The 24,712-nt window shown below is 32.8% G+C and overlaps 4 protein-coding genes across 8 annotated transcripts in view; 2 read left to right on the forward strand and 2 right to left on the reverse strand.

Annotated features, from left to right (window-relative positions):
- LOC119633971 (defense protein l(2)34Fc) overlaps nt 1-3,443 on the forward strand; it is a 6,949-nt gene extending 3,506 nt beyond the window's left edge. For all 4 annotated transcript variants that reach the window (XM_038027833.1, XM_038027836.1, XM_038027835.1 and 1 more), the window contains exons 2-3: nt 2,644-2,961; nt 3,030-3,443. In XM_038027833.1, the coding sequence (XP_037883761.1) occupies nt 2,650-2,961; nt 3,030-3,200 (483 nt within the window). In that variant the 5' untranslated portion in view covers nt 2,644-2,649 and the 3' untranslated portion in view covers nt 3,201-3,443. The remainder of the gene's footprint in view (nt 1-2,643; nt 2,962-3,029) is intronic.
- A 363-nt stretch (nt 3,444-3,806) lies between these two features.
- LOC119633546 lies at nt 3,807-5,503 on the reverse strand. The gene is made up of 2 exons (XM_038027152.1): nt 4,416-5,503; nt 3,807-4,345 (listed from the first exon to the last, which is right to left on the reverse strand). The coding sequence occupies exons 1-2, from the start codon at nt 5,337-5,339 to the stop codon at nt 3,854-3,856; spliced, it is 1,416 nt and encodes a 471-aa protein (XP_037883080.1). The 5' UTR covers nt 5,340-5,503; the 3' UTR covers nt 3,807-3,853.
- Nucleotides 5,504-6,506: 1,003 nt separating this feature from the next.
- On the forward strand, nt 6,507-7,874 carry LOC119633378 (transcription termination factor, mitochondrial). The gene is made up of 3 exons (XM_038026916.1): nt 6,507-6,912; nt 6,980-7,412; nt 7,464-7,874. Exons 1-3 carry the CDS (start codon nt 6,537-6,539, stop codon nt 7,849-7,851), a joined length of 1,197 nt encoding a protein of 398 aa, XP_037882844.1. The 5' UTR covers nt 6,507-6,536; the 3' UTR covers nt 7,852-7,874.
- A 1,592-nt stretch (nt 7,875-9,466) lies between these two features.
- LOC119633513 (non-lysosomal glucosylceramidase) lies at nt 9,467-23,880 on the reverse strand. Of its 2 annotated transcripts, XM_038027104.1 has the most exons (11): nt 23,749-23,880; nt 23,223-23,613; nt 17,489-17,764; nt 12,690-13,252; nt 12,364-12,619; nt 12,178-12,300; nt 12,003-12,117; nt 11,566-11,935; nt 11,290-11,497; nt 10,974-11,220; nt 9,467-10,916 (listed from the first exon to the last, which is right to left on the reverse strand). In XM_038027104.1, exons 2-11 carry the CDS (start codon nt 23,387-23,389, stop codon nt 10,512-10,514), a joined length of 2,730 nt encoding a protein of 909 aa, XP_037883032.1. In that variant the 5' UTR covers nt 23,390-23,613; nt 23,749-23,880; the 3' UTR covers nt 9,467-10,511. The 2 variants fall into 2 exon arrangements, with proteins under 2 accessions (XP_037883032.1, XP_037883033.1); XM_038027105.1 differs by having other exon boundaries at nt 9,468-10,916; nt 12,690-13,210; nt 23,223-23,880.
- Between the last annotated feature and the right edge of the window lie 832 nt (nt 23,881-24,712).

Below are 24,712 nucleotides of genomic sequence, written 5' to 3' on the forward strand. Positions count from 1 at the left end.
TTTTTTTTTTTTTTTTTTTTTTTTTTTTTTTTTTTTTTTTTTTTTTTGGAGATAATGTTGTTGTTGTAGTTGTTGTAACATTTTTAAAAGATTTGTGAAACAATTAATACGTTAGCGCATGTGTATTGAACTAAACTTGTGTCACTAGTTTTCTTAAAATTACTTTATATGTTTATTACCAAATGGTTCAATTGCCATTATAATTCGGAATAATATAATATAATATAATATAATACTTTTTCCATATTCTTTTTTTTCTTTTTCCAAATAAGAAAAACAAGTTATTTAGAAACAAATTGGCAATTATGTCGAATTGAAAAAAAAAATAAATAAAAAATAGATTGGAAAATACAATTTACATAGAAACATAGAAAGCGGCAAAAAACGAAACAAATTTTCTCGCGATTTTTATTCTAATTTTTAAATTGCTTCTGAGCAAAGCAACATATATCATTATCAATCGTTTTGGTTTCGCCAGAGAAATAAATGTTGCTACTAAAGCCTTAAGGCACTAACAGCATCTAAGATTTTATTGACAACTCTACAGCACCTTGAGAATTGAACTCATGACCATTGAGTTGTTAGTCGAAATCCTTTACCTGCTCAGCTACTAATTCAAATCACTCAAATATATCGATGATATATGGCTGATTATGTCCTTCTTGTACGATGCAATATATTTGGCCTAATTTTATACAAGGTAGATTTGGCAAACCATTGAGCAAACGAACATATACAGGGACTTATTCGCTATTAACAACAAGCCGCCCCGGTTGTATTTGTGTCAATAAAACAAAAAAAAAAAAAAACAAAAATGCAGAATTGATAGAATGATTCAGTTAAGAAACATAAAGTGGAAGTTGTTTGAATGTCAGTTAAAAGCAACATAAGCATATTATTCAATAAATTGAATTGAATATTTTAAAACTGGTTTTTTCTTTTTTTTTTTTTAAACTCCAACACTTATTGCTTTAGTTAGAAATTGAACTAATACTATGATTTTTTTTGTTTTTTTTTTTTTTTTTTTGTTTATAAAACAGACTTCTGTTGTTTCCCTATCTATCTTGAATATATTTACTAATTTGTTTTCTTTGTTAGCATTTGTGATTAATAAGTAACTGTGAAATTGTCAACAGATGTTGTAAATGAAAACAACAATAACATTTTAAAATCATTTACGTTTGTGGAAGTACAGTTGACTACAAGGCAGCACTTTACACAAATGATTTACATGACACTTGAAACAAATCCACACAATCGAAAAATCCACAGTTAATTAACAAATGAACGACAAAAATAAACAATTTGAGTGACATGTAATTTTGTCGAAGACAAGGTTAGCCAGTAAGAAGAAACAAAGGCTCTGAACGAATTTCCGCTGCCCATCACCATACACTTTGAATAATAATTAAACACAGGATTTATTTAAAATTTGTAAAATCGTTTTAAATAAGAGATTGTCTGCTTTATGCATTTATTTATTTATTTATTTATTTATTTTTTTTTTTTGATAATATTTTCGTAAATAGAGAGGAGTAATTGCTAAGGGATCAATGTTAATATCATTCATGCACAAAGAAATTTGATAAGAGATCGATGTGAACATGTTAGTAAAATTCATAAGAGATCGATGTTAATAACATTTCTGCAGATAGAAATTTGATAACGGATCGATGTTAACAAAATATCTGTGTAGGAAAATTTGATAAGAGATCGATGTAAATAACATTCAAGCAATTAACATAGTGTCCTAATTTTGCTACATCAACTAAACTAAAAGCTTTAATTTAAAGGTGAATTCTAATCAGGCATTGCATTGCAAAAATGCTCCATTTTTTGGAATAAGCCAATGAGAAATATGGCTTATATGTCCGCCTTAAAAAAAATTCTGCAAAAATCTTGTAGGAAAAATTGTTCCTTTTTGCGAATTTTGGTTTCTGTTGCTGTCACCTTAGATCGCAGTTCATATAATGTCATTTGAGTTTCTTGTTTTTCGCAACTAATTTTTATTATGTCTATTGCCAGTTATTGGCAAACATTAACTGCAGTTAGTATACTTGTATACTAGTGATAGGTTAAACATGGCTTTGCTGGTTTTGATTAACCTTTTATTTCAAATTGTGAAGGATATATAAGTCATAACTCTTCAAGGACTCATACTAGCAGATATCAAGTACTGAGGTGGCTATTTACGGCGTGAGCATCTAAACTTCAAACCTATCTTCCTTGACTTTTCTTGTAAACTTTCAAAAATGTGGAAGTTGTGGGGTAAATCTACTTAAAAATGAAGCAAGCTACATATGCAATGTTGTGTATTAAAAACTGAATGTATTGCATCTATCTACAAAGATGTGTTAACCGTTTTGTTATCGTAAACATACGGAAAGCAAAGTGTTTTAATCCTATGTCAATCGGCGCATTAATTCAATACAAGCTTATTTTGGGTAGAGGGAATTCATGACTCATTCCAGGAAAAGTAATAATTTCTTAATTATTAAATTATGATAATTTGGCAGAAGTCGCTTCCCTCTCATTTAAGAAAAACAAAGAAGAAGTATTTTTCGTGCGAGGGAGAGGAAAACAACCTAACATATATTTGTTAATTTTAATTACATAACTTTGCTTTTCTTTTCGTTCATTTAGTTAACCATGTTTCGTTTTGTATTGTTAACCGTTTGTTTGGCTGTACCAGCTTTGGGTTATTCAACTGGAGGCCCCCAACAAATCTGTACGAATGGTTTAACACCCGAACATCATGTCGATCCCCAAACTAGCCCTGTACCCTATAGCTTTTCCGGAGGCAATACTGTCAAATCGGGTGACAAAATCACTATCACTTTAGAGGGTGGCGACTTCTTAGGATTTGCCATTCAAGCGCACGATTCGAAAGGAGAACCGATCGGTACTTTCAAAATTGTCGAATCCAATAAATCACAAACTTTAAGTTGTTCTAATCCTGATGTAAGATAAAGCGCCAATCTGACAATTCATCATTCATTTAAAAAATGACATTAAATTAATATTTGCAGGACACTTTGACCCATAAGAAGATACCTAAAGATAATCCAATTACGAAAGTTGAATTTCAGTGGATTGCTCCGGCCGGCTATAAGGGTAAAGTAAAATTTGTCGGTACCGTAGCAAAGGACGGCGCTACATTCTGGGTACGCAAAGTATTGAAGGAAGTCGATGTGGAGTAATCGCTTGTTGCTGTAATTTACTATTAAATATTTCCCTTTGTTCTTTCAATTTATAAGAAAAATTTATTATTACTTTTATATTTTCCTTATCATTTATATTTCGTTTTTATTTTTTTAATTTTTTTTTTTTTTTTAGTATATTGATGATGTTAATTTAGTGAAAAATGTGATAGAAATATATGAAAGGAACTAATTGAATAACAATAAATACAGCAATACAACAATAAAAAGAATAAAATATAATTTTGATTATCTTAGGTAACTCTCTTTTGCGACAAATAATTATAAGAAATACTTAAACATGCTGGATGCTTGAGACAATTGTAACTTATGACTATCGATTACAAATATTAAACAACCGCTGATCTTGGCAACTGATTATTACTAAACCTTAGGTTAAAAATGAAAACATGAATGATTGCAGATGAAAGTCATTACAATTTTCGGAGAAATGATAATAGAATTTTGGACCGAAGCGCTTCTTATATATAATACATTATAAGATTGTGATGATATTTTTTCTTATTGACAGGTAAAACGATTATAAAAATTTAAAGGACAATTACATATGTTAATAAAAAAAAAAAAAAAAAAAAAATAAATGGCTTATTGATTTTAAAAATCTTAAAAAAATTTTAAGCATATGAAGGGAATTACTTTTTTAACAGTGTATGTATAGCTTGTATGTATCCGTTACGAAAATAGAATGCTTCATCATCATCACTATGAAATTGCCTAAGAGGACGAAGATCGTGGAATGGATTTTTTGATACCGTAAATATTCGTTCCACGTGCATTTTAAAAGTTCCAATATCAGCCGCTTTTCTCAAAGCAGCAAAATCAAATTCTGACTCTAGTTTTGTGAAAGAAGTGAAAACTATTGGTATTCTAAAGAAAAGCAGCATTTCCCATATGCCTTTCTGCCAAGCATCAGTCTGCGTCGACGATGTGGGAGTTGTCGTACAGCTTTTTGCAGCTGGGAGTGTGGGAAGTTTGGGAGTTGCTGGATTCCCCTTGAAAAGTTGCGAATACTCCGAAAATCCACAATTGAAGGCAACAATTAGCGAAGGATAACCTTTAAAGTAACTAACGTACTCCTGAAATAATCCTTTATAGCATATATAGTGAACATATCTTTCTTGGCCCTGCAAAAGTTATATCATAGTTACGATCACGAACAAAAATGTTGTTTTCATCTTTTTCAGGAAACCTTACCAGAAAATCGTATTTTATGTTCTCTTCCATCGCTTCTAACGTTTCTGGACCAATAAAATGCAATTCTAATGTTGTGAAAAGGGGATACTGCATAAAGAAAAATTGTGTGTGAATTTTCTGAAACCAAAGGCGCGGCTCAACACTCGATCCCACAATGTATATAATAAACTTGTTCGTCTCCATGGACAGTATATCCAAATGGCACATGCTAAAACATATTGTTGCAATGCAACTGAAATCACTAGCGTAGGCAAACAATTGATAATCTTTTAATGTTTCATAGGGTTTTGTAGGCAATTTTAAATTGAAAACTGTTTCGAATGCTGTCATTAAATTACTTTTATGCAAATTATTAACTCTTCCAATGTAGTTCAATTTAAAATCAGTTGGCAGCTCTTTTACTTTATAAGGACAATAGTATAGTCGCAATAAATGGCAGACTTTTTTATGTTCAATTGAATGTTCCGCTAAATGTTGTAAAGAACAATACGCCTGCGATCGACAATGCGGACAAACATGCGAGTCTTTCAGTTTAACACAGACACCGCACACGCTTGGAAATGAAATTATTTCCTCCTCATATGTCTTTAATGGCCGTTTTAAAGTATCAGTAAGCAAAAACTTTAGCTGCATTTGCGCAGTCTCCATTTCTTCAATTGTTTCGGGTTCTCGACCACTACTCGATAAATGCAGCGGATGCTTTACATTGTAAGCACTCTTAATGCGTTGAACAGCGCAGCAAAATTCTCCATGAAAACGCCAGTCTTTCTTTTGATGATCTTTACCGCAATATTTTACTAAGTGGCACCCAGAACACGCACGCATTGGTGGTTGGGTTTCAGTTGTTGGCTTATTCGGCTCTGGAAACGCAACAAATGCTAGGCAGACATTACATTGCAATGCCGAACATAGCTCATAGCTCATTGTTAGGGATTTAAAAATAAATTGCGGAAAAAACCAAATTATTGAATATTTTTTCACTTCTTTTAAGTTATACTAGACGAAGCCAATGAGAAATGACACCTATAATTTTAAAATTATTGAATATTGTTCCGCCTTTTGCTTAATATTTTCTTCTTCTACTTCTAAATTAATGTTTGTTATTTAAATTTATGCTTCTTCTTGAATACTCATTGAGCCATTCTCTGTGATAACGAGAAAGAAAAGACGCATTCTTTGTCCGGGTTGTCCGGCCCGCCCGGGCCCTTATTTAAATTGTTACTTAAAATTGTATGTTTATGTTTATCCGGTAATGCTAGTAAATACTTTTACTTCTCGCAAGTGTTGCGACCGTCCTGGCTGTTTTTATTATTAGTTTGTTATTAGCTTTTTTACACATTGTTCTTATTAGTTAATGATAAATATATCTTTTTTCATTTTTTGTCTTTAAATTTTATTATTTTTAAATTTTTTTTCTGGTTTTTTGAATTCTCTCGAGTTGTTAATATAATTATTAGTATAACTGTTATTATTAGTATATATTTTTGTACATTTTTTATTTATTTTCTTATATTTTTTTTTATTTCTTCCCCTTTTTGAGAAGTGTCTGTTTGCGTGGTATATTGGAAAATGATCGAAGGCGTGTTCTCAATGAGTAGCAAAGGTTGGCTGTGTAAAAGTTGATTTGGAGTTTGATCTATATGTTTAAGTTGTCCGCGTTGAAAAAACAAACCGCCAAGTTTTGAGGACGAAGTATAGCTAATGATAGATGGTGAGGCTGGGAAGAGCAGGGTACGCTGAACAGTAAGGAAGGATGATCGGTCAAATGTAGTAGTGATTATTATATATACTTTTTATATATATGATCACCTCTGTCTGTTGTGATTGAACTTTAATCTCTTGATGAGACATATGATGTCGACGCCCACAATGAGAAAACTAAACCATGGTCCAACATTGATACGTGGAGCCAAAGAATATAAACGGGGGCCAAAAGTTGAGGTATTCCATCGCTGTCAATTAGTAGCTCCTTGCTGCTCTCACAGTAGTATTGACATTCAACAGCTGTTATTGCAAATCACATTGTGAATGGTTTTCAGAAGTCTAACTAAAAAATATATATAAACAATTTTTAATAAATTTAAAGGAGGCGATTTAAATAACCAAAAAAAGGAAAACAGAATGCTTGCTAGAATAACAAGCGGTTTCAAATCTAATTTGCCATTGAACTACGGGAAAGTAGTGCAAGCCTTGTTAATGAGACGGACATTCGCACCTGTCGCTCCTTCTGGCAATGATGGACTCTCAGATTTGGAGACTAACTACATAGTGCCATATAGCGAATCCAAGGATTTGCGTCCATATGTTAAAAATGTGAAAAGAACTTTAAAAGATTGCCTCAATTTAAGCTTAGAGGAAATTGAACAGATACTAAATAAAGAGGGCCATGAAAAGATAAAAGGAGGATATGCAATAAGTAATATAGAAATTTTAAACAAGGCTGGTATCCAAGAAAAATGTTTTATAGATTTTCCATGGATTATAACACTGCAAACAAGTAAATCCATTTTGTAAAGTAATTTGATAAATCGCCATGTAATAGATTTGTTTGTTTGTTATTGCAGAGCGTATGAGGGATAAACTAACTCTTTTGCGCACATTGAACGGATTGAAAGACATTAATGACTTTGTGGCATATTTACGTGTACCATTGTCACGTTTACGTAGAATAATTGCACGTTTAAATCGTGAGGAAAAATACTTGGCATATGGTAATCGGGCTTATTATATATCGGAAAAACTAGGCTTGGACCCTTATATTGTCAATAAACATGTGGCCAAACGTTTATTCGTATTGGAATTGCCTTGTGATATGCTTGAAGAAAACCTGCAACTCATGCTTAATTATAAAGTGGCTCCTATGAACATATTAAAAGATTTATGGGTGCTTCTTTACGCGCCTAGCGTGGTAGAGTTACGTTTAAAACGTGCCGCATTAGGGAAAAAAGATAGGATAATGCCTTGGATGGTTAAATGCCCGGAATCGACCTTAAAAAGGTAAGTTTATCTCTACATAGTAAATAATTTTTTAAAACAAATTTCTGCTAGGACTTTACAACTAACTCAAGATAAATTAGAGGTGTTAGGCGATAAACAAACCGCCGACGAATATGTAGCTGAACGCCTAAAAGTTACTGTTGAAGAAGCTCGCGCTATAATGAAGCGCTACGATCAAGTGAATACGGTGCGAGTGACAAAAATTAAAGAAGTTTTCGACTATTTGCTTGACGAGGCTGGTTTCTCAACTTTGGAAATATCACAAGTACCGCGAGTATTATGCAACAGTCTAGAAACTACAAAAAAGCGTGTGGAACACTTAAAACAATTAGGTTGCCGTCCTCCTAGTTTAGTGGTAATATGTCGCAGCAAAATGCAGTACGAAAAATGGATAGAAATGTGGATGAAAAGGAATCAAATAAAAGAAACACTAGAGTAGATCTTACTTGTTGGACTTGAATTGCTGCGTTCATGGTATAATATTAAATGATTCTTTATAAGTTTCCATTTTTTTTGATTTCCAAAATTTTATTGAAAACAAACCGGGACACCTTCATGCAAGCTAATCGTTGATAAATTGGAATTTTTATGTACAAGCGGCTGTCCGGGTTCAAATCTCAAGTGCGGTTGAATTTACTTCGGTCATAACTACGGTGCGGGCATCGTCGAAGCATGGCGGGCATACATCCAATAGCCTATGGCCCCTACCTCTCTCTCTCTCTCTTTTTACTCGCTTCTCCCTGGCCGGCCGATAGTTTATAATAACAATAACGTGTTTTCTTAAGTAGTTCCCGTGTTCTTGTTGAACTTATTTTCAGGCCGTTTTTGTTTGTGATACTTTAGTAGGATATTAAATTCGCTACGCCTTATAAATAAGTTTTAAAGAATTTATAAATAAAGATGATATTTATATTTTTTATATACATGTAGTTTTATGCGTATTAACAAAATTGAAATAATAAATATGATAACAAAAAAAAAAAAAAATTAAATGCAATTGTTATAAGGGCATTATTTCGCAATTGCTCACAAGCCATTCCAATTTTGAAAGCATCTACATAAAATTCATCATCGTTATCTACGGTTTTGGAAAATTGGATTGTATTTCCGAATGCATGAAAGGGCAGTTGTATGACCTTACCATTGCAGGCTAATAGTAAAAAAGAATAAAGGAAACATGTCCACATTTAACATTTCAATTTTACCCGAAACACAATTTTCACAAAATGGCACTTTTCGTAACAATTTTCATGAAATCATTCCCTGATCAAGTACGGAGTAGATGAGTCCATTTAAACGCTGTTTATTAACAAATGTTTGTCTCTTTTCTGGTCGAAAATACGAGTTTTTGCATTTAGACACTAATCGAATGTACACAGAACAAAATGTTTGTAATATCGCCTATACATCTTAGTAGTTAATAGTAAGTACACCAAATTTTTTTTTTGTTAACTTCAAAGTGCGCCGCTTACAGTGCATGCCACAGAGCCCCTCAAGTTCAGGATGCGCCGCGAGAATGGGTCGGGCTACGCAGATCACTAAATCAATTACTCCTTTTAGTTTGATGCAGATCCCTCGCTGAATATAACGAAACAGCTGCACATCCTTATAACACCAATAAAATTTATTTCTATTAAAATTCGTGAAATTTCTATGCAAATGATATCATCGTTTAATGTCATATTTCAATAGCAAGAGTATAATTTAAAAACTGCATGTATACCATTACAATATATTTTCGCACGTTGCATAAAAACTGTCGTCTTTAGACTTGCTGGCGTGTAGCGGTTGTTGTGGGTTTTCTTTTTTTTTTTGTTTTTGTCAAAAATTAAATTAAAATGAATGTAAAGACACTTTTTAAACCATGCTTTCATATATTAATATATTTTTGAATTGAAATGCATTTAAAACATACACATAACTACACATGTTTCAAATATTTAACTTGCAAACAATTAATTAATATACATGTAAACATTTATATATCAGTTAAATTTTTGTTCTCTGTAAATACATTGTAATAAAATTTGTGCTCTATGAAAAAATTTTTCAAGTTAATGAACAAATGTAAGGAATAGAAAAATACTGTATTCGTCCAGAGGCGAATATTGGGCATCCACCATCTCAAGTTATTTTTACAGCAATTATAAATCTGGTAAATATTCGAGAAATATTTTAGATTAATTTCAGTCTATCAGGGAATATATGCGTATTTCGTTTCTACTTTTATGACTGTGAAAATATCAAAAATAGGCAGACGAACGATATAGTTATTAAGCTATACTGGCCGATGGTGGATACGAAACAATAAAATGCTTGCTAATGAGTACAAAGTATTTTTAAAATAAAAACTATGCAATAAAAAAGAGCTTTAAGTAATAACATGTGATACTTCAACTATATTTGACTAAAAAAAAAAAAAAAACAAAAAAAAAAAAGAAAAAACAATAATTTTGTGATGTAAAGCAGTACGCAAACAGAAACGTAAAAATTGAATAATTTTTCAATATTTGTTTCGCTTTAAAATAAATTTGTAACACTGTTTCTTTTTTAAATGCATGAGAGACTTCTATTATTATGTTGAATACATAAAAATCTTTCCATTAATTCTATCATTAAAATTGTTATCAAAGCACTTTTCATTTGCACCATAAGCTCTTTTCAAGTAGTTTAAAAAATACCTTTCTAAAAATGCATTCTAGAGGCGGGGTCTTATCTTTTTTTCTTTTTTTTTTTTTTAAGAAATATTTCGTTACTAAAAATGTTGTCCTTTCTTTTACGAAAAGCAACAAAAAAAGGGAAGAAAATAAAATAGCTTCTTCTGGAACAGAAATTAGGATTTTTTCTTGTCAATACTTAACAATTGAGTTAGATTTTACCTTTCCATTGCATATGCATTTCTATTGTCCTTTCTTCTAGTAACTAACTCTTTGGTTTCTCTTATACAATTAACATAAAAAGTCTAATACTTGTACTTTTCCTGCACCATAAAATTTCTTTAAACAATTGTTTACGTTCAGTTATAACTAATAAAAAAAAAAAAAAAAAGAAAAAGAAAAAGAAGAAAATAACAAGAATGATAAGCGATTTTAAAATGATTTAGTCTCTTAGAGCTTTACGCCTTTCCCAAGCTACTTGCATTGACCATATGCTTAAAGCTCTCATATAACCAATGGAGCGGTAACGTTTTTCCCCATAAAACGCTTCCGGAGTTTCAAAATTCATTCCACATTTCTCGGAAATAGTTCTATAAAGACCGCCAGCTGTTTGAAAGGCCTCCTCAAACATACCTTCTTGTATCATGCATGAAGCCAGTGCATATGTAACTCCAGTCCATACCTCCTCGGCTTGTATACTGCTAGTATCTACGTGGCCCGGTTTAGTAGGGTCTGAATGATTAGTTATGAAACCATTTGCCGCACCAATATTACCCTCGTGAAAACTTAAAACGTTGTTTTGGTAAATACATTTCAAAGCAGACCGTACATTCTCCTTTGGATAGATCTATAAAGGCATTGGGAAATTGTACTTATTTAATCTAAAATTTTAGAAAAAATTTACCTCGTAATCAAAACCACAAGTTTTTAAGTACCAATGACCACACAATTGATCGGCAATAATTGTATCTTTGTGCCCAGGCGCTGTATCGAAACGGTAATAATGGCCATTCCAGAGTTTCTCTTCTAATGAATGTTTTCCTTTTTCCAAAATATCTTGATAACGTAAAAAATCATTAGGTTGATCCAATAGAGTGGCCATAGTTGCCATAGTTTGCAAAGCTGCTAACCAAAGACCAGAACAGTAGGCACTGCATATACAAAGATAGAAAGTCTGCAAATTAAATTCGATGATATATGATTAAAATAACAAGCCTTACCTAGGACCATCCATAACCCACGAATCATATGTTTGATCTGGCATTTTGCTGTTTTCAATTAAACCATCATTGTCTTGATCATATTCCATGCTACGTTCCATGATAGCCTTACATGCTGGATACATGGCTTTAAGATAAGTAATGGCATCCATTAAATAGACTTTACCATTTGTTTCATTGATGTACATAGAAGCGGATTTTCGATTTTCTAAAAATGTTTATTAGTTACACTTTTAACTAACTTCAGTTGAAACTTGAAATATTTGTTATTTTCACCTTTTTTCTCTTCGGCTGAGTTTTTACGTTTATTATCTTGTGAATACATTTCATATAAACTGTCCTTATCTATAAATTCAATAGAACTAAATTTACTGGCATTATCAGCTTGTGCTTGAGCAAGATCGTTCAATATATAATAATCGCGATAGACTTGCAACACAAATTTCGTATTAAGATCTTTCCAATCGTTAACATCGTGTATATTATAACAATTAATTAGAGTGAAAGGTTCTTCATCAGGATCACCCAAATCATGAGGTACACAATTCTTAACTTTACGTGGCATAATTTTACCATCATATAACATTTTACGGGCATCCAGCAATTCAGCGGATATGGCATCTTTGAAGTCATACTGAATGCTAACCTAGAATATGTAAATTGAAATAACTGAAGATTAAATATTGAAAATTGCAAAGTGTTTGCAAATTAACCTGTAAATTGGGCCATAAATGGGCCAAAGCAACCGAGGCATAAAAATGCACATCATATGTGTTGTACATACGATATTCATGTCCTTCTAATAAACCAAAGCGTCCATAGGCTAATCTGCGAATATGAGAGCAAGCATTCATTATAAAATTTCTTATTTTGCTATCAAAAATGTACCTAGGATCATTATAGTCTAACTCTTCACCTAATGACGAATCGCACATTAGCCATAACGAACCACCATCGGAGATGAAATACAATTCATTGAAAATGGCCGACTTGTACCATTCGGGTAAACCGCTATTGGTGGAAAAGTGTTAATTAAACTTTATTGAATTTAAAAGACTTAGTGTGTAGCTTTACTCATCGCTTAAAATTGGCCGCTGCCAGGCATGAATTAATTTCTCCCAATTGCCAAAATGCTTCAAGGCATATTCGCATAATTTTGGACCACATTCACCAGTAGCGTTAAAATATTTCGTATAATAACGTTTATAAGCTTTAAGTTTTTTTGGAAAATGTACAATTGGCATATCCCAAGCCAAAACGAATTCCAAGTCGTGAGATGATTTTGCTTTTAAAGAGACTCTAGCACAAATCGCCACACCCAGATCCTTAGCTGTAAAAAATATATGTGTGGCCTTTTTAGACAATTTTTTCAAATAATTTATATTATATACGTTTCTTACATTTTAAAGATTCGTCAGCTGCTGTTTCATTTAGTTGCCCTTGTTCCTTTAATTGAGACCACAATTGCTCGCCACTTCCCATTGGATCGAATTGCGTGCAACGCGTAATACTGATTTCGGGAAGAATTCGACAAGCTAAATTATAGGCGCATGGCATATCAGCAATTTTCTGATTGATAATCACTCCCTTGGCGTTCCCCTCACAAAAACATGAAGAAGATGGCAAGCCTTCCGCATCCTGTTTCTTATTACCGGTACCGTTTTTGAAGGTAAATGTTATAGAAACGGTACGCTCTTCATCGCTTACGTTCTCGACGGTCCATATGAATACGGCGCACGGTATGGATGAATCCTTATATTCATGCGGTATAACTGGTGATATTTGTCTGCATATCAATTGTATACCGTGCTCGGAGAGATCGTATTCGGTCCATGAGCGCGGATACAATCCCGTATAGAGACAGTTTTTATCATCCATTTTCGAGTGCCACGAATTCAACGGCTGCTTGGAGCGCGTAATACTGCAATTAGTTAAACGACAATCTAGGCCTGATTCATGAAAACTTATTTCAAAAAATCGTAATGCATTCGTTAAAACCAAAGCAAACCATATAGAAAAAGGCCATTTCCAAGATTTATCGCATTCCCGTTTGTCATTTTCGTGCATAATTTTTAGGCAAATAATAGTTTTAACAGAATTTCAAGAAATCGGATAGAATATGTGTTAAATTTGATGCGAAAGCGAAAAGAAGAGAAAAGTATAATAATAAAATAACTTGAGTGTATGATACATAATGATACTCGTCTGTTTATATAGCCTATAGAAGAGCCTTTATTTATTTATTTGCGTGCCTTGCGATACATAATATATATATATATATATATATATATATATATATTACAAAATATATCTACTAAGTCGACTCCTTAATTTTGTTTATGCTTTCGTTGCTGTTCACATTAGCATGCAATGTTTACGGTTAATCGGAGCTTGTTTACATGATAGGCAGGCAAGACAAATGCAGAATGTCGCACGCTCGCCATTTTCTTTCTTTCTAAATGTCTTTTGAACGTCCTAAAAATAAAAACCTCAACAAAAATAGTTGCGATTATTAAGCGCGAACACTTTAAATTGATGCCCGAAAATCTAATTTATGTAAAATACAATCAAAACGTTAATAAATGGTTCAACTTCGCACTTATATATTGGCTAATTACTGTTTAAAAGTTGAAGTTTGGCAATTTTCCACTAACAAAATAAAGCATTTTCCCTCTTTTTAACACTAGAACAGGAGATTATCTCAATTTGATCCTTTATATATAAGAATACAAAAAGGACAGGCGGACAGACATGGTTAGATCAAATCGCAAATTAACTCTGAGTCGATCGGTATAATAAAAGGTGGATGTACATCAAGTCCTTCCATATGTTGCATTTATTCACGAAAAATTTATTATACGCTTGGGCCGCTAGTGTGCGCGTAGGATATAAGAATACATACTTGATCGCCGACGGTAAACTATTTACTCAGGGCAGCGTATTCAAAATACACAGCTATCGATTTTAGTCGATATCGAGAATCATAAACAGGGCCCTATAAGAAACGACCCCGATCGATTAACTAATCCACCTACAGTTAATAAATAAATAGTTGAGTCAGCATTTATATCTCATTTTAAGTTTGTTGAACACTTTTTGTACTTTTTTAATATCAAAGTGTAAATAAATTTTATTTATCTGAAGTAGTATTTATTTGTTTATATATATATATTTTTTTTTTTGTTAAAGCTGTAATCATGAAGCAGACGCTTTGCAAATACCTGTTATTCAAGATAATCACGTTTAACATATTTATTATATTTATTACAAGTAGAAGGTACCCTATTACTTTTTTAAAGGAAATAAATTCGTAGTAAAATGAAACCAAATTAGTGTAAAAATTTGATTGTTAACTGAGAACATGTTAATGAACCGATTGACCTTAGTGTTTGACTGAACATATAGATGGCCCTAACAAATATGTGGGTAACAGAGAAATAACTCTGGGAACGAAAACTGTAGATAAAAATATGAAAAAAGTGTGAGTTTAATTTGAAAGTTGTTTAAGTTTCTTATCTATTAAGAGCGAATTTGTGTAAGGTCGCCCTTTCTGGCTTTTTTTTCAACCTCTCAGGAACGTTGAGTCGATCCAGGGTTGCTTGTACCAAATTTCAGCTTTCTATCTTCTTGGTTGTCATTGTGGTAGTCTTATAAAGAAGCAAGAAGAAGGGGATCAAAGTGATCGTTGATCATCGCCAGCTCTTAGCTTAATAGATGATTAAATATTAGATGATAAGGATAGATTTTTAATCTTTTTAATAGGTATGTATTTGTTTATCAAATCAAAGAGCAAATCATCAAGCAAAGATTTTTAAACCTTTTGGGTCAGACATGGCCACAGGCTGGTAGACTTTATTCTGCTTGAGGGAAAGGTTGAGCATGCATAGGTTAAGGTGACCGTTGATGTATGTTTTATATCACAATTTTGAATTGCTAACTTGACATATGCCAGGCAAGGACTGGTAGAGTGTTAAAATCGTCTATTATTTACGTTTTCTTACGTAAATAATTCGCATAACATCTGTTAAATCAGTTTTGAAAAAAATGAAAAATTTTCATGTGGCGATAAGAGATAAGGTTTTCAAGAAATTTATTTATTACTTAATCGTTTTGATTTCTTAGTAATTATTATCTCTTACGAGTATTATTTCTTTTCACTTTTCTTTATTTAAAAAAAAAATTTAATTACGTTAAACTCTTTCACTGTAGGCGATCACGGTCCACCTGTAAGTGCCCTTCACTACCCTCCGGTCTTTATATGGAAAGTGGGGTGAAAAATGTGCAATAGTGTTCGTGCTTGGTCCAGAACACCTCAGTGTCCTGAATCTCATTACAATATCTTAAAAATTTGCGGCCTTGCCTGTAAGATGAGCACAAGAAAAAAAGACGGATAAACGGAGAGAGACAAGCTTTGGTATAAAAAAATTTAGGTCTATCTAGTGGCTGTGTTGCATACATCCTTCCAAACTTAACGTACCTATGTATCACAAGTGGTGAAGGGTGTGCTGTTTGCTTACGACGCTGGTTATTGAGCTAGATTAAGACACGAAACACGAAGCCGATGCCGGATACCGGGTACCTTTTACCCAAATTCAATCATGTTCAACTCGAGCAAGGCGTTTCGTTCGCTATTTTCAAGGAATTATTCTTGAGGCGTATATATAGTAGTATTGTTTAATAATAATGCAAATAATGTAACCAAAAGTTGAAAATCATTTCTCAATTAGCTTGGTAACGAGTAGGGGTAAATTAACCCATTGATTTTGCAATTCGACGGAGTTAATAGAGTGACAGGTTTTGACTAATTTCAAACCAGGTCCCCTCCACTATCATTCATCTACAGACACGCCCGCAATGAACGAAGAAGATTATTTTAATGCCAGTCTATAGTTCCTGAGATAGGTCAAAAGAAAGTGCGAACATCATGTCAATCAATAGCTTTTTCAATTGCCATTGTCTAGTTTGAAATGATGGGAATCAAGTATACATCGCTAAGCGGATTTAATTTGCTTTTTCGTTGAATTTTATCTAATTATGTTTATTTCAATTAAGTTAAGAATTAAGCAATTGATAGCTATTTTTACGAACTTTGCATCTGTGAGAATTATTTAATAAACGAATGAAATCTTTATAAAACACATGTTATGCAAGTCTATGCGACGCTTAAGAATTAAATATTAATGAAAGTTTTACTGGCCTTCTGCTTCTAAAGAGTTCATTAATTTTAAATACCCTAGTTACAGTATGGATGTATGTATGTATGGTTTACAACTTGCGAAAATTGAATTTGCAATTTGTCGTCACAATTGCTTTCTTCTTGTGGATAAGGCTTACATTAAATCCTACATCAGTTGTGATATACGGGACCTTTAAGTTTGTGTGAATGTATGCAATATTCAGAAGGACGTGAGATAGATTCACCTGTCACTGTATCCACCGATTGCTGTATCACTCTCTGAATCGATTTATGCTTGTCTGGCCGTCTATCCATTTGTTTTTCTTGCGTTCAGCCTACAGGCCGCATATTTTTGGGATATTTTAAGACGAAGGCTATTGAAAACGTTTCGGATCGAATCAGCTTTTCAACCAATCTTTTACTATGCACTATTGAACCCATATATGGTTAATTATATTAAAAGAAGTGGTGTAGGGTATTTAATGATGGGTCCTGTCTCATTATTGTTTTCACTTGTGTGTAGAAAAAATATGTTGTTTTCTCCAATAGGCCTGATGCCATGTTCTCCTAAATGTATAGGTTTTTTTTTTTTTTTTTTTTTTAAACCAAACATTAAAGTAGTTTTTAGGAATTCTGCCATTTGTCGCGTATGAAAGTCTGTCTATTCATAAAGACGAGCAAACAAAAAAAAAAAAAAAGAAAGAAAAAAATTTCTAAAAAATGTGTACATTTTGAAATGAGCAAAAAATACAACATGCAAAGCAAGTCACGAAAGCTCTAGTTCTATAAAAAGCGAAATGTAATAAAGCAGTTTCTCTTATCCCAGAGGATTGCGAACTAAAATTAATTCATAAAGTTTTGAAAAGTCTACGAATGACATCACACTTTATGACATATGTTTAATAAGGTTAAAAAAAAAAAATTGACAAATACTGGCATATAAGTGACGTGACATTCCGAAGTACAACAGGTGTCACTGATAATCATGCTCCACTCTTATATTAATCTCTTGCGTATACATACCAGCCGGTGTTTTTCGAAAGTAAGCTTTGGAAGATGGTATCTCCATTCTGATCCTTAATAGTAACAATAAATTGATTTGCGTGTACGGTATTGTACTCATATATGCCGGGTCGCATTTGGAAGCGACAGAATTCACCAGCGTAGCCTCGTCCAATGCTGCCACCCCCTATTCCGCCCAAAGGTACACCGTACATTTGTTTCCCATTTTCCATATAATAATAGTCCATATAGCAACGTCTACCCTCACGTGCGACTTTCCAATAATATGAAGCATATCTGCAATTGAATATAATAAAGCGCAAGAGAACGTATATATGATAAATAAGAGAAAGCAAGATGGAAGGGTTGCGACCAAATACTTATGCAAATAATCATAAAAATCGCCATCGCACACACAACATTTTTATGGATTTTTGACAATACAATATATTTCCTTTCTCTTTTATGATTATTTTTAGTATATGAAGTGATGATGATGTCATTTTACTGTTGGCCTTATGAGGAAAATGTATTATTAAAGTGAATACGTTGGATGAAGAAAAATTCTTTTTTCATTGGCACAAATTTTTATTACAAACTCAAGCTTCTAGCTTTTCTTTGCGGTTTTCTCGTTTTAAGGTCAAACACTCTTAAACACATTCGAAAGTATTAATCAATATTGTAGGTGGGAAGGGGATTTCTTTAAAAAGATTCTCATAATGATTATCTTATGCCGGATATTCTTAATTATAATAATATTGTAAATGAGTTTTGTTTGTCTCGAAAACCTAACATAGGAATTTACTCTTTACACTTAGTCAAATGCATTAAGAGAAGTAGAAAGCGAGCGGAATTAAGATTCCGATATTAATTATTAGTACATTTTTTAATTAATTATATAATAACTTTTTATCAGTTAATTAAAAATTAACTCGTTATCATAGAAATATCTACTCAAGCTAGTTAAAAAGAGCAGCTATATCGTTGAAGGCATCCACATTACGATAAATGATACTGTGACGATATTTAATATCATCTGGATATGCAACACTAAAAGCTATATTTACATATCCAATCTTATTCATAGATGGTTTGGAAGCAATTATGAACAATGTATCGGAATTAACTGCTTTTTTATTTTAATAAGAAAAATATTGAATCGGAATTCCACGTCCTAGAAGATGATAATCGATATATTTTTTTTAAATTCAAGGACCAGACAACTAAAAACACTATAATGGGCCATGGACTGTCATTAAATACTCTAGACCAACCCGCAGTTATCCGTACTTCGACATTTCAAAATAAGGCGTTACATGGGAAGTGATCGAAAGAGTGGTCCGACCCGAACTGTTTCCAATGGCGTCCGTCCTAGGGCCGAAATATGTCGATGTACGAAATTTCATCAAAATATCTTAAAACTCGCGGCCTGTGATTTCAGCACAAGGAAACGAGACAGATAGACGGACAGAAGAGCTTAGAACATATTATAAAGGGTGGATCTATCTCAAATCATTTTAGCCCTACTAGGTATTGCGTACATCCGCACAAACTTAATATGTTCACATTCATACACACAAACTTAATATATTCACATCCATACACACAAGGTATAAAAACTATGATAAGCACTAGCAAGCGGATCTTCTTTTTTAACAGTTAGGCTAGACGGATAAGGGACGCGTTTCAAAAGAGTTAAGTACTTTATTGGTATTATATTCTCCAGGCACTTTCAAGATGTCCATAGGGTTGAAGACTCCGACTTCAAATAATGAAAAGATTGCGGCATTCACAAAGTATACGTTTCATCCTAAGATATTGGAGAATTAGATTTCTTAAAAATCCATTGGTAAGCTGCAATAGTATGATCAAGGCCAAAGGTCTTGATTTTCTCTCCGCTGATTGGATATATGGGTGGTTAGAGATTACGATTATCATGCCAGTAGTGTGGATTGTACAGCCATCGACTTTTTTTCTCAATTTTTTCTTTGTTTTTCTTTCCAATACACTTACTAAGGTCAAACTCCTCCATTGTACTGTTCATAATTAAAGGTGCCGAAGATGCGAAGGATTTGACTGCAAGGTCTGCACAATCATTTCCTAAGAGAACAATAAGCTGATTTTTAGCATAGGGAGAATGTAGCCTCTTTTGAACGATTAGACAGATGGATGTGACTAGATCTAATATAAGTCGTGTGCTGAATATAATTATTGGTTAGATTGGTTCATACGGACAGACAGATTTAGGCGGTATAGTGAAAGGTGGGTCTATTTTAAGTCATTCTGAATGGTACATGCGTCTATATAAACTTAATGTATTTGGTACAACAAGTGGTGTAGGGTAGAATAGCAAACCGAAGTAGAAGTTATTGACTTAATTGAGGGTAAGTAAGTAAGAGGAAAACCATATTAATTATAGTTATTATGCTAAAATTCGTTGCACTTTTAATTGATGATAAAATAGATATCCACATAAGCCCGCATCGTCTACGTCAATTAAATTAAGAGCACAAAGTCTTCAATATTTAAAGAAAACTTTTGCAATTTCAAATGCTTTGAGTTGAACTTAATTGCCAGTCTGTAAGGTCAGTCCGTATTCAGATTCATTTCTGAAAAATTAAATATTAATGAACTCACGTATGAGTAAATAAAAAAAATATTGTTTACTCTCATATTAAGGGAAACTGACGACGGAACCTTATCCTTTTCTAAACTCTTGTTTACTTCCATCTTTTTATGATGGAGAGTAAATGAAAAGTTTTTTTTTTTTGCAAAATGAAACTCAAATGTTTATTTAATGTTATTCTATAGTGTATATATTTTTTTGCAGGCGCATTGTATGGCAGGCGAGTATGCATGTGTATGTGTAAACGCTCTTATCAGAAAGGAAGGCTGAGTATTAGTTTTTCATTATATGTCAAGAATACGAATCGAGGGCAATGGCTTTTAATCAGACGTTAGGAGCAAGCATTAAATGCAAACGAGAAGCAATTTCATGCCTCAAGGAGTCCAAGATTAGTTTTCCTTAACAAGATTTATTGTCATTATCAAGAGTGTATTAATTATGTTCGCAAATAACGGCGATTTTTTATAAGATTATGAATTTTTTGATTGGCAATTTCCATTTTTCTTCCAATGAAATCGTGTTTGTAAAGTGAATGTAACTAAGTAAGTAGTCGATCGAGTCTAAGAGCCAGGCTTGACGTGACTGGCAATGTTTTACATACCTTTTACATGCCTAGTAACATTTTTTTACTATGCATGCGAGAATGCTCCGTAAACTCTATTTAACCACTACACATAGAATAGTTTTTTAACTGAATTAGTGAAAAAATTCGTTACGAATTCGTTTAGATTATTATCGAATTTTGCCGGACTAAGTTTAAAAGTTCAATAACCAAAAGAACTCAGTGGCCTTTACAATTATTGAAAATGTATGCGCTAAACAATGCCAAAAACAAGCAACTGATGGCTAAAGATGAGTCGGTTTAATGCAGTTACGAATAATAATAATGTTCGCAGCGTTTGGTTTTATGCCGTACCTGACTTGTCGAGCAATCGTATATTAACTTTGTTCGGATGTATGTAACACGCAGAAGTGCTTGAAATAGACCCATCTGTTGTTGTACTCATTAATTCAGAAGCATTCCTTGCCGCGACCTAGCTTGTCAGACCGTCTGTCTGTCTGTCTTGTTCTCATATTGCAATTTTTAAGATATTTTGAAGAAATTTTTTATAGTGACGTGTTTTGGTCCAATGCTTCCGAATTACTCCCCATACAAAGCCTTATTTTGAACAAGTCTTATATAAGTTGGTCTATTAAACGAAGTGCTGTAGATTATTTAATGGCGGTTCGCATCCTACTATATAGTGTTTTCACTTGTTAAATATAAACATTTCGCATTCATTTTGTATTTGTGAAGTTAAAGAGATTTCTGTCCAATGGGAATTTAAGCCTTTCGTTACTAGATGATTTTTCCTCTAATTTAACGTTTTTATTTCAATTGTGCATACAATAAATATTCAATTTAAAGCCAATGACTCTGTTCAAGCATACGGATACTTGCACATGAAAGACGACGGACGAACTGACGACATTTGTCTATAAAAGTAAGCAAGCAATAAAAATATCCTGGCGCCAAAGTTTTTCCTGTCTACACACAAGGTGATTATTGTGGAATCAAATTCATTTTGTACTACAATAAGCGTTCAGTACGTTTGGTTAGATATGGTTATACACTTCGCAGTTGGTATAATGCGTTTGTCAAGTTTTTCATAGGAATACACTACGGAAGTATTCTACAGCTTTGACCATAAGAAATAAGACAACCGGTTTAGGTGTCTCTGACGGAACGAATGGGGAAAACGATTAAGACATATCTGAGTTAATTGATTCAAGTAACAATTGATCTGCGGTTTATTACTCCAGAAAATCTTTACAGTTTAGAGTGCTTTTTAGTGGACCTTTTGGTTCGAATACTAAGAAGGCCAACAAGGCGCCAAGAAGGTGGAAAAATTTCCAACATAGACAATCTCTTAAAACTTTAATTTTTTACGAATTACTTGCCGTAATAAAACTAATTTTCTTTCCGGGTTGTTACAATACTTTTATATATCTCCGATGTTAAGGCCAGTTAGTGACATGCGATTTCCGAAATAATCGTATCCAATTTCAAACTTCTTTTGCCCTTGATCTAAGATGTGGTTACACTAATCCTTCCTTCCTGATGTAAAATATGAATCGTAAAATATATGATCTGTACGTCTGCCAGTTTATCATCTTTTATCGTAAGGCTTTCACGGTCGCAAAAGATGAAATAGAAAGGAAAGTTTTCTACAGATTAAGTTTAAAAGCTGGAACGCAACAAAAAGAAGCTTCTAATAAGCAAAAGGTTCCCAACTTAATGTGGAAAATTTCAGTTTGAGCAATAGAAACGACTGTGCTGATAGACATTGCCTAGCAGAAAATGTGAAGAAAAAGGTTCAGAATTTGGCAGACAATAATTGAAGAAAAGACGTCGTCTTAAGAATTGAGACATATGTATATTCAGTGGGTTTACAATTTTGGCCTAAGTATTGGTTCATATTTGTGTTAATTGTGCTTAGTACATGAGGAGAATACGACTTTCTTACTTGCTCAATCGGGATAAGAAACCCATTTATACCCATTACTGCATAAAAGTGACCAACAATATTTTTTTATACTTTGTGTGATTTCTGAGGCTTTTTTCTGGGGGAAACAAAATTTTAATATTCTATTATGTCGAGTAGGCGTAACCGATTACTTTTATTTTTATAAAAGAGCTGCAGCAGCACTTACAGAAAATGATTACAAATTTTTTTCGTTCCATTTGTCAAGGTTTCTAAGTAATAGATATTTTTTATTCTCAAACTAAAAGTTGTTCCACGCTGTACTACGGTTGTATTCTTTGACCGATGGGATTGGCTGAATTTCGGTACTAATGTGCTTGCAAGGACTATTGCTGTATTTGTATGACCAGGATAATCTTTACCACGGACATTGCAAAGAAGAACAGATAGACGGACGCGCTTAAATCGGTTTAGAGTTTTATGCTGGCAAAGAATATGCACACTTTATGCGGTGTCCAAGTGGTACAAATGTTTTGAGAAAATAAATATCGTCTTTCTCACCCTTCTTTGATGGATATAAAAATATATAGCAAATTGCACACTTAATTTTTGAGCGTATATAGTAATTTATCGCTAAAAGTAAACAGAACAAGCTAATAATTACCTGTAAGCTAACGGTAACAGCGGCAGCGCTTGCTTAATGGAAGGCCGTACATTTTGATTACGTTTTTCTGGCCAGACATGATCGAATTTCAATTTTAAACCATAGCGTGGTATGGCTGTAATTTCGTTATGCTGAAATTCATCGTAATTAGCACTAACCGAATCCATACTTTTAAGTATGTAAGCACTTTTTGACGTACACTATTCTACACACGTTTGTGTGTATGCTTGCAGATGCACTACGAATATTTCCTTTACGTGCTTTCTTCATAAATATTCACCGAAAACCCAATTATGTTAATTTTTCGTGCTTCAGGGTAAACATATCAATTGTAATAATTAAAGCTATTTCTCTTTAATTGGGTGTGCATCTTTTTTTTATATTCTTTCGCCTGAAATACTTTAATTTTTTTGTTTAAGTTTTTTTCTTTCAAACCTCATAACATATTCCTAAGAGTATACACAAAAAATTATAAAATAAAGTTTAATTTTGTCTAATATTTATTGATTCACTTAATACCGCGCACCTTTCAGTGTAATTTGTTTCATTTGTTGTACACCTATTTTTTAATTACAATTTTAATTAAATTAATAATTTTATACCGTCGAGCTGAATGATGTTGAGTTCAGATGGACGAGCCAATAAGTAATTTTTATTTGATGAACTTTAATGTTGGCTTTCTGGTTTTGTTGTGTTTTTTGAGAGTGAAATCAGCTGTTGAGAAGGCAGAGCAGCCCAAGCAAATATTTCTCAATATTTCCGAGAGTCAAATCCACTTGCTGAGAGTAAAATTTATTTTGCTTATAACTTTCTGCTTATATAGAGAGTGAGAAAAAATCAAAATAATAAATATTTAAACACATAAAACACAGAGATGGCAATAAAATCTTTGGCAGTTGGTTTGTTGAATAGTTTAAGAGGAGGAAGATATGAAACACATCTGAAATTGTACAATTGAAACACCTGATTCTTAAACATATGTTTAAGCCAATTTCTCTAAAGCGCGGTTAAAGCTTTTCAAAGTTAAATATAATTTTTAATTTTTATTATTTATTTTGGGAAAAAAGTGAATGTTAAAAACTTCTTCTCCTTTTAAAATTTGCAACAGAATTCTCGAAAGGCAGAAACAATCAAAATTCAATTCAATACTTGAAAAAAGGAAACGCAGTAGGAGAAGATCGAATTGCAAGTAATGGAGATGAATTTCTGTAAACTGAAATTGTAATTTTAACAAAGGAAATTAAAATAAATAAAAACTTTTCAAAACCTCAGAGAAGATTTGGAAGAAGCTTCACAGCATCTACCAGCCAAGAGATAAACACAGTGAAATGTATACCATGTTTTTGCCAAATTAAAATTCATTAATAGATTCACACACACGTAACATTACAATTATTACAAATATGAGTGGATTAAAATAGTAAAATACAACACTTTGCAAAGATTGTGGCATTTGCTGACAGTTATAAAGTTTTAAAATCACACAAATT

Source organism: Glossina fuscipes, unplaced genomic scaffold (genome assembly GCF_014805625.2).
Source record: "Glossina fuscipes isolate IAEA_lab_2018 unplaced genomic scaffold, Yale_Gfus_2 2, whole genome shotgun sequence".
Lineage (NCBI taxonomy): Eukaryota > Metazoa > Arthropoda > Insecta > Diptera > Glossinidae > Glossina > Glossina fuscipes.

Excerpts from the sequence above, each read along its gene's own strand:
- LOC119633546 (XM_038027152.1), bottom strand. The coding sequence starts at position 5,339 with ATGAGCTATGAGCTATGTTCGGCATTGCAATGTAATGTCTGCCTAGCA. Across the intron at positions 4,346-4,415 it reads ACATAAAATACGATTTTCTG|GGCCAAGAAAGATATGTTCA; the intron begins GTAAGGTTTCCT and ends TAACTTTTGCAG.
- LOC119633378 (XM_038026916.1), top strand. The coding sequence starts at position 6,537 with ATGCTTGCTAGAATAACAAGCGGTTTCAAATCTAATTTGCCATTGAAC. Across the intron at positions 6,913-6,979 it reads GATTATAACACTGCAAACAA|AGCGTATGAGGGATAAACTA; the intron begins GTAAATCCATTT and ends TTGTTATTGCAG. Across the intron at positions 7,413-7,463 it reads CCGGAATCGACCTTAAAAAG|GACTTTACAACTAACTCAAG; the intron begins GTAAGTTTATCT and ends AATTTCTGCTAG.
- LOC119633513 (XM_038027104.1), bottom strand. The coding sequence starts at position 23,389 with ATGGATTCGGTTAGTGCTAATTACGATGAATTTCAGCATAACGAAATT. Across the intron at positions 11,936-12,002 it reads ATTTATGGCCCAATTTACAG|GTTAGCATTCAGTATGACTT; the intron begins GTTAATTTGCAA and ends TACATATTCTAG. Across the intron at positions 10,917-10,973 it reads CTTGTGGTTTTGATTACGAG|ATCTATCCAAAGGAGAATGT; the intron begins GTAAATTTTTTC and ends ATGCCTTTATAG.